Below are 10102 nucleotides of genomic sequence, written 5' to 3'. Positions count from 1 at the left end.
TAGCACGACTAGTGACTTTTGTGGCATCTCCAATCAGCCACCGACTAGTAACTAATCCAGTGAGCTAGTGAGCCAGTGAGCCAACTTGATTAGTCAGTTGCCCAGTGGAGCAGTTGCAACTGCGTTGCATTCGCTGGCATCGTTTTTAGCCTGGAATCGGAACACGTACGTCGGAGTAAATATATATAATTAACATCGCGATGGCGCTGGAGGCGCTCGTCACGGCTTTGGCTTGCCTCAGCACCACCACAAATGCCACGAGCAACTTGCCAGGAAAACACTTTTCCGTGATAATGAGAAACTCGGCGGAGCCCTATTTGCTGGCTGAAAATGTGTGTATGGCGACGCCTTTTTAAAACTTCATTCACTTTTGCATACCCTTCTTTTTTTTTTTGTTTTTGTTTTTGCAGGGCACTGCCGCCAGTTGTCCAGTAAGCACTTTGGCTGGCCTAGCAGCACGGTGAGTCGTCTCAACAGTTGCTTACACATTTTTTATGTACTAGGAATTACATTTCTTAGTGTACAATCCATGACAGATGAGCTGCAGACTCTAAAGACAGAGCTTAACGAGCTACAGGGGCTCATTGAGGAGTATAAAAATCAGGGCACCGGCATACCCATTGCAACCAGATTGTAAGTTAAAAAAGATGGAAAGCAATTTAATAAAACTATAATATCTGTAATTTTTAGACTTCGTCCATTGCCAGCCAGCGTGCAGAGCTTTCCGCTGGCGCTGGCCACGCCCACCGACGATACGCCCCGCAATTGCCACGACGAGAAGCACGGTCAGGTGAGGATCCGGATTGCTCCAGATGCGGAACCCTTCTTCGCGAGCTGCGACCAGAAGGTGAGAGGCGGCGGCTGGATGGTGATCGCCTATCGGTTCGATGGCAGCGAGGATTTCAATAAGGATTGGCAGAACTACAAGTCCGGTTTTGGGGCACTAAACTCGGAGTTCTTCATCGGTTTGGACAAGCTGCATAGCCTAACCAACAGTGAGCACCACGAGTTGCTCATTATAATGAAAAAGAAGAGTGGCGAGGAGCGTTTCGCGCTGTACGATCACTTCAGTATTGGCAGCGAATCGGAGAAGTATCTGCTATACGTACTTGGTGCCTATAAGGGAGATGCTGGGGATTCGTTGCGCTATCATGCGGGCAAGAAGTTCACCACCTTCGATCAGGATAACGACGACAATGGACAGAACTGCGCCAGGACACACGCTGGAGCCTGGTGGTATGGCAGGGAGTGCTTCGAGAGGTGAGTACTGAGCACTGAGTTAGCATATTAAGTATGCATTTTAAAGCCCCAATCATCGTGAAATCGTTGCAGCAACTTGTTTGGCACATTCCAGTCGAAGTACGGCCAGGAGATTGGCTACTTCAAGGGCATCCTGTGGAAGACCTTCCTGCCAGGACCCACTGGCTCGCTCAGCTACGTTCGCATGCTCATTCGTCCGCTGAAGAAGCGGTAGAATGTACAGTAGATCAATCACAAAGACTCCTCAGGCATAGAATACAATAAATGTCGATTATTTAATAATTCCACATACTTGTCGCATAATACAACGCACATGGCTGCACTGCTGCGATGATTGCAAACGGTTTTCAATTAGTGCAATTAATTTATATATTTCCCATTAAGCGATGTCCAATTAATCGGTGTACAATACGCAACGCGTACACAGACAGAAGCACATGGAGTGTGTGGGAGTGTGTGTGTGTGATGGGGCAATAATGCTGCTCATTAACGGCATATTATCATGAGAAAATTTCATTCTGCTCATTTGCATACAAAGCGAATAAGCGAAGGGGGGCGGGGGCGACGGGGGTGTTGCTAAGCAACGGAAGTTGTTTTCTCTAAAAATAAGCACACACACAGTGAAAATGAGCCCGGTTTCCATATGCATTTCCCAATGCTAATGATATCGAACGGCACACATTGCGTATACGTAATAAACGATGGAGAACGGGGCGTATGCGTAATGCGACTGTCATTGGCACCCCCTCATTCAACTTCTTGTAGAAGTGTACCTCAAGAAATACGAGTATGGGAAAACTTTGACGGCGACCGCCAAGAATAAATTTCATAAATAAATTTCTGGCACAGCAATTGAATGCGAGTAGGACTTTCAGGATAAAGACAGGGGGCAAATAAGCTCCTGTGCAATTGTGTGCCAAATTCAATAAATAACAGGAAAAACTTGAGAGGCCTCTGCGCACGGCGACCACAAAATACTCTATTTGTGATTAATAAATACATATATATGTGTATAAATAAAAAAAGTATTATTAAAGTAGCCTTGGCTTTGATTTATTGCCTATTGAACTCTAGTATTAATTCAGTTGCACGATAATAAGTTTAGAGGAAACTGCAATGTTCCGGTGAAGTACTGCTGGGAAAATCCGATGCAATGCAGTGGAAGTTTTATTGAAATATGCATATATTGAAATATGCCAATTTACAGCAAGTTCGCAAGTAGCGGAAATAGACTGTTCTAGATCGTTAATATAGCCAACATTTTGCTGGCTCATTGGCCGACATGATAGTAAATAAATTTGCTCACTCGAAATACCTAGAGTCTCGAACTTTTTGACAGAGTCTGAAAATATTAAACAAAGCGCACGATTCCGCAAAACTCAACTGACAATGAAATGTTGGCCGAGGGTGCCGGAGCTACTTCATCAACTTCTTCCACCTCAACTTCAACTAGCACTTGTTTGGCCTTTGTTTCGATTGTGTTTTCTTCTTTTTTTTTATTTTTATTCCTGTTTTCCTCCCGTTTGTGTTCTTGTGTTTTTTGAATTTTCATAAAACTTTTGCTCGTTTGCCGCTAATAAATTATTTTCGGGGCGCAAAAACTTTGGCCGTAGTCCAGCTGTCCTGGTGTCCTGCTGTCCTGGTGTCCTGGTGTCCTTGTGTCCCAGGGTCCTGGAGTCCCGGAGTCCCAGAGTCTACTGCTCAAAGCTGTCCGCAGAAGGGACATTCCTCTGGGGAAGGACTTCGATACCGATTCCACAAACTGCATATTGTCCTGGACCCAGGACATTACAATCCTTGTTCGCCGTTCGCCGTTCGCCGTTTGCCGTTGTTTGTTATTCCTGTGTGTGCGCTTTGTTCATAAATAATTTGCGCCACAACTCAATTTCATGAGCGTAAATCACTGTGTGGTCACTTGGCACCACCAACCGCCATCCACCACCCACCACCCACTCGCCAGGATTTGACCCACCAATTTTGATCCAGCCACCTCATTGTTTCACATTCTTTTCAAATAATTCCCCCGTCTTGTTTGGGCATTATTTCCACGTTGCTTTCCTTGCCAACCATTTACCATACAATTCCTTATTTATGTCCTGCCCAGCAAACTTTCCCTTCTCTTCATTGACGGAAAGACAGCCTTGCGACTTTGTTGTCTTATATGTGTGTGTGTGTGTGTGTGTGTGTGTGCTGCTGGGGGGTGTTAAATCAACACAAAGTTGCCGCAAACTTTTCAATTGGCTTGACAAATATAAAGAAATTTACAATATCGCTTTCAGGGCGCAGAGAAAATGGGGACAAAGGACTCGGGTCAAAGGACAATCAAATTCGAATGGCGCAGGCATGTGGACTTCTTGTGGTTATTATAGATGTGATTTTTCCCTCTGGGCTGTTTGAATTATCTTTCTTATCAAGAAAAAAACAAACTAGCGCTAGTTTCTAAATTTAAACATCGTTGAATGGAATAATCTAGGAGGAAATCCAAACAAATCTTGCAGCACAAGACGTATATCGTCACTTGATCGTCCTTTGGGGCAAGTTTACTTGGCTTTTCCGCCACCACAATCCCCAATCCCCGACCCCCTCTCCCCTCTCCCCTCTCCCATAATCCTTAACCCTGAGTGGGTGGCTAAGTGTATGCAACACCAGCTTAATGCCCTGCTACGCATTCCGCACATGAAGTTGCAATAAAAACAACATTACACTAAATTCTCATATTTCTCTGGCTTCCCTCCCGGTTTTCCTTTTCGCCCAACTTGTTTATTTCCAGCCCAAAAAAAAAAAAAGAAGGAAAAGGAAGGAGAGTAGGGTGAAAAGCGGAAAATGGGGGCATGCTGGCTGATTTTCCCCTTCAGAGCGGCAACAATAAATTGCAATTCCAAGTCACTTAAATTGCAACAAATAACAGGAGGCAGCTTGACAGCGAGAAAACGCAAACTGAGCAGCGGAGCCCCGTGAGATGTCAACGTGTTAAGGGCTGCCAAAGGGGGGCGCTCAGGGGTTAAAGCAGTTTGTCCTCGGGGAATTCGCAGAGGGCTTTTATCTCGCTTATCATGCTGTTTTGCCATTAAACTGATTTCTCTTTCAAAATACTGATATTTATGCGATAGCAGCCATGCGTTTATTAGCTTTGCTGATATTTTTAAATGTTTTGATTTTCAATTAGCTATTTTTAAATTTAAGCAGATCTGCATAAACAGCACTTCTCATTCTGTTTTATCTTTTTAAAATTACAATCAGAAATAGATTTTCCATACCTAAATGTGCTGTGCATCCTGCCATTTTGTGCGCAATTCTCCTTTCCTCTCCTATTCATTATCCTTTTCAGTTTGTTGCCATTCCATTTGGTTTATGTTGTGCAATTGCTGTTGCCACTCACCAAAAAGGCAATAGCGAAATTCAGCAGTCAACGGAAAGTGTCAGCCCTGATGCATGGACCAGATTTGTTGGACAACGCCTTAGAAAACTTGGCTCTTATTGCATTTGGCCAAAACGCAAACTTTTTCTCTGAGCAGCCCTGACGCTGATTTATTTACATTAGGAATTATGCTGGCCAACCAACCAACCAAACAACCAGCCAGCCAACTGCAATATTTAAATAGACATAACTATAAAATTTTATTTAAATGTGCATTTGCTCTTAGCGACGACGAGAAACAAAAACGGAATGAAATGCATTAAAAATGCATTTACAGCGAACCGCAAATGGCGGCAGGTGTGGTCAGTTAGCCGGGTCAGTTGGGGTCATGGGGGGCGTACAGTGGGCGTGGCTAAGCCACGTAAAAACGAGCGGAGAAATACGAACACAAAAAAAACCGAGATATGTGCCAATAGCAAAAACAGAAATGCTCAAAAGGGATTAGCATATGAAATAAGTATGTGCAGTCGAAGAAAAAATGTAATAAATAAACATTTAATCTTCTATGGCAATAACTTGTTTTCGAAATATGATTGATTTGTTTTTAATTTGATTTGAACTGCTGGCCCATAAATATTATATGTAACAAGAGTAACTATTTTCCTTTTTATGGATAAATTGCTTTGATTGTTCAGAGTGCAGCAGGGCTTAGTAGTTATTCTCCATAAACACTGTTTGTTCAGTTATTTAATGAATTCGATTTAATTTGTTTTCCAGCCAAATATTGTCCATAAATAAATAAATGCTCAACAGTTGTGTAGCTTCCATTTTGGCCGGCGAAGCCTAAAAGTTGGCTTCAATTAGTTGACGGATCAACTGGAACTATCCCCGACTTTTGCCCCTCCATTCTCTGCATTTTCCTCTATTTTTCCTGTTTTTTTTTTGTTTTTCTTTTATTTTGGATTTTTTCCTTCTGTGTTCTCTTTGGCCGGAGTGGCCTCTTAATTAAAACGAAATGTTCACAGCCGCTTGGGCAATTCAGTTAGTTTCAATCTTCCCGCTCACCTGGATGGTTATACATCCTCCCGATTTTCCACACCCCTCCCTCCCCAACCCCCGCAACCCAAGTGCCATATATAACTCATAACGATTCGGTTGGCAGAACGGCTAAAAGAAGAACAGAAATGGCAAACAGAAAGCCGAAAAAATTGGTCAGGCCAATGGCTAAGCAGTCTGTGCCAAAAACCAAAACAAAAACAACAAATAAAAAAAAGAGGCCGCAAAAAAGAAATGCAACTTTATGCGTGTGCTGCAAACAAAAAAACAAAACAAAAAAAAAAAAAAAGGCGAGGAAAAATTGGGAGAAACTGAGAGAAAAGGATGAGGGGGATTCCCATTTTTTGTGCACTCGGCGAGAGGGCAAAAAGCTAAACAATGACAGCTGCAGCTGACGCGATGGGTTTGGCCAAAAAGGGGGCTTCCCCGGCATTTACTTACGGTCGAACGCACTTCATCTGGAAACCATAAAATTGAAAAATGCTGCTGCTGTGAACACAAGGCAAAAGAGCGAGGCCATGGCAATGACGATGATGACGGGACACCAGGAGTGGGGTTAACAAAACGTGGGGTTCATGGAGGGTTATGGTAGCTATGGGGGTTCCCCCGTTTCGTCACCACCAACCCACCACTCTCCCCGCCGCACCGCTGAGGTTAGGGTTCCGACTCTGGGTTTGGGTTTTAAACCGCACAAAAGTCATTTGAGCGCCGTCGTTAACATGTCACACACACAAGTCCACACACACGCACGCACTCACACAGACACTTGCAAGCCGGCAAACAATGCACTTGCCTTAGTGATGACACCGTGAGTGTTGAGCGTGTGTGTGTGCGGCAAGGATTTGTAAACCAAAAACAATCGATTTTAATTCTAATTAATTATTATTATAATTGCAAGCTATCTTATTAATTATAGCACAAGCAAGCAGCTAGAAAACAGTCTCTTAAATGACAAATTGCTTGAAAATTCTTTTCTCCTGAAAATTGAACAGTAGTCTAATTCTTTTTATGGGCTTACAATTATGCTCCTTGTGCACTTTGTTATTACCATCACCAGCGCATATATTCCATGTTTTACCGCTGGCCAACAATGCGACCAACATCATGGCCATAATAGCCATCGCCATCGCTATCGCCATCGCTATCGCCATCGCTATCGCCATCGTCATCGCCATCGTCATCATCATCGCAATCATCAGCAGCAGTTGGCCCTTTCTTTTGGCTTAGACTGCTCCTTCTCCTGTGACTTTTGCCCCATAACCCCTTTTAACCCCCATGCTAGCCCCCCTTTGTAGACTCCCCTTTTAGCCCCCCTTTGCAAAGGCAACCGCAAAATGCGCGGTCCACATGTCCGTCCGTTTGGTTAACTTTTCATTTGGCGATCGCCCGCCCGCTTTTCTTTTAACCCCCCCATTTTTTTTGAACCCTTGGCTTGTGGATATGTGCTCACATATGACTTTGTTCATTTCGTTTGTTTTACAATAACAACAAGTGGGTGGCCAAGGGCCAGGGGGCGTGGTTATGTGGATTCGTGGTGAAAAGTGCGCTCATAATTAAAATGTTTGGAGAAAAAAGACAAAAAACCCAAAACCAACAAAAAAAAAAAATTAGAAAATGGGCAAGTGGAAGAATAAGCGGTGGCCAAATAGGAAATGAAAGAAAGAAAACGTTTGCCAGCTAAATGAAATGTTAACGGCAAACGGCAAATGTTAATGGCAGCCATTTCTCTCCCGCTCCATCATCAACTTTCTCCTACCCCTTTCCACTTTCCACTTTCCACCCCCTTCCCACGACCCCTTATAACAATTTTTCTTTATTTCTTCGTTTTTGTTTTTTTGTAGCCCGCAGCTTTTGCGGACAATGAAGAATGCCAGTTTATTATCTACCGACAGGCGAAATGGCTTTGAAATTACCAATTTCGAAAGGGGTAAAAACGGAGTTGAAACAGTGAACTTTGAAATAGGGATCAGGGCATAGGGATTTCTTATGTGTAATTGCAGGAAATTTCTACTGATCTGAATGCTGTTTTTCTCTGTGTGACAGTGAAAAGCCACCTTAGATTTTCCCCGCATTTTCCCACTCGCAAAACTATGAACTACATGTACCAATTGTACCAGCGGTCGCTGGAAAATACAATTGTACAAGTATGTTCTATTACGCAGGGATTTTGCTTTAGCTGGTTGTTGGTTTCTTTGTGAGCATTTTTGCATTTGTCGACTATGCGAGCGCGTAATTAATTTCCCGCTGCTATTATTTTTGCATTGCAATCGCAGCAAACAACAAAAAACTAGCCACGACAATGCAAGCCGTTGGCATTTTTAATTACTTGCATGAGAATTAATTATGAAAATGGCGACGATGGGAGAAAATGCGGTTAAAAGACAGAGCAAATTGCTAAGCGGTGGAAAACATGGAGGATAACCAGAGGACTGTGAAAAGCGGCGTTATAAATGCCAATTGAAATATCAGTTAACTTAAAGCAACGGCCAACTTTGGATTGCTCTATAAATTGATGTTTTTTGTAGCAAAGCGTGGTCAAATCCATTTTGCCATTATAGAGTATTCTTTGTTTTGGACACAACTTTGAAATATTTATTTGAATATATATTGCCGCACCAATCAAACTGGATTCAAAAATGGGATTAATCGGAAATTGAACCAAAAATTAAATAGAATATTTCCCACGCAGAGCTTAATATTTGTGCAATTGCTATTGTGCATCTAAGATAATCAATCCTTATTCCTTAAAGGCCACCAATTTGTGCGGATTTCTTAGCTTTTCAACCGTTTTAACCAGACATTCTCACGGCAAACTGTTTGCTGGTAAATAGAGGCAAGCCGAAGCGAGGCAAACAAAGCAAGTGAGAAAACAAATCGAGAGCTTTCACTTCACTCATTAGCATATCAATTAAACGCAACACGCACAGTGAAACGCACACCGTCGTCGGCCAGGACTAACTTTTCTTTGATGAAACTTTATCCAGACGCAGGCACACACACACACACACGTGCACACACACCCGCAAAAACCGCCCAAGCACTCACACACACACACATATGTCGTTAAGGCCAAAGCTGTTTGTACACAGTTTGACTTTTATTATTTTAGTTAAACTTCTTTTCGCAGCGAAGGTGGAAAGGGGCATATGAGGCCGAATGAGAGTGCTGAACCCAAATCAAAGGCAGGACATGTCAAGAGTGTGTGCGTGTGTGCATTAGGGTGGACCTTCTGAGCTGCACAACAGTTAATGTTGAAAGGAAGAGACCAGTTACTCAGCTTGTGAGATAACTATAGCAATAGTAATAATATAATATAAAAATAAAATCCTTCTACTTGTTACATATTTTTCAACGAATACTCTATAAACTCTATGAGTGAGGGGTATAATAAGCATAATAAGTAATATAATATAACTAATATAAGTATCAGAGAATGGGTCAGAGTGTCGGGTGCCGATTATTTGCTTTGTTAAAATTTTTAATATTTGCTTTCCATGTTTAATTTTATAAGTGTTTAATTTTTCTTTTAAAATAAAACAAGCAGCCGCAGCCGAAAGTCAGAAAATTAAGCGTCGCTCTCCATTTACTCACCCCTTTCCTCAAGCTCTCCTCTCTTCCACGTCAGAGATATTAGCTGCTTGTAGCTCCTGGAAAATAGCTCGCTCAGGCACTTCCTCCAGTGGGTCGAAATCACATTATTGGTATCCTCTGCTGCCACATAAAATCACTGCACCACTCACTCACATTTAGTATTTTTTTTTTGTAAAACATCGAAAAAGTGGTTTGCTTACGTAGGACTTTTGAGAAGCGCAGAGGAGGGCACTAATATTTTGGTATTATTTAGTATTATTTAGTATTAAGTATTTAGTATTATTTAGTATTTATTATTATTTAGTATTTTTATTATCTTGTGTTTAGTATTTTTTAGTATTATTTAGTATTTAGTATTATTCGCTATTTCCTTTTAATGTAACTTAATACTTTCAGCTATCTTACTTATAATTTTATAATTTCACTTTGAGTGCCAGCTAGAACAATAGAAACAGTATAGTGTTAATTAAGTATAAATATTATTTAATAATATATAAGATGGCTTTTTATTAGGACATTAGAAACATCAGAAAAAGACCCGGGTGTTTGTTACTACCGCCAGAGTGTCCGGGGGACACCCGGTGTTTAGCGGGTGCACTTGGGGCTCTCTGATAAGTATTCAAGACTGATTTCTGAACAAGAATCTTGCTGACAGACTCTTGCATAGTTTTAGGCAACTTAATAAATTTTACGCTAACACTTCAGATCCCTGCATATGTAGCTATACACCTTGTCCCGAATGAGGGCCACCCTGCAGCACATATGTGTTTGTGTGTGTCCAAAGATGTCTTATGGGCTTTCAGTGGGCCTGGCTTTATTGATATCCGTCCGGACACC

General features: G+C 42.0%; 1 protein-coding gene across 1 annotated transcript; it reads left to right on the top strand.

Moving 5' to 3' along the window:
* Positions 1-87: 87 nt before the first annotated feature.
* Positions 88-1542, top strand: LOC6525963 (microfibril-associated glycoprotein 4). The gene is made up of 5 exons (XM_002101746.4): positions 88-332; positions 411-460; positions 520-633; positions 691-1260; positions 1333-1542. The coding sequence occupies exons 1-5, from the start codon at positions 201-203 to the stop codon at positions 1472-1474; spliced, it is 1008 nt and encodes a 335-aa protein (XP_002101782.1). The 5' UTR covers positions 88-200; the 3' UTR covers positions 1475-1542.
* The last annotated feature ends 8560 nt before the right edge of the window (positions 1543-10102 follow it).

This window comes from Drosophila yakuba, chromosome X (genome assembly GCF_016746365.2).
Source record: "Drosophila yakuba strain Tai18E2 chromosome X, Prin_Dyak_Tai18E2_2.1, whole genome shotgun sequence".
Classification (NCBI taxonomy): domain Eukaryota; kingdom Metazoa; phylum Arthropoda; class Insecta; order Diptera; family Drosophilidae; genus Drosophila; species Drosophila yakuba.
This window is presented reverse-complemented; position numbering and strand designations above follow the sequence as displayed.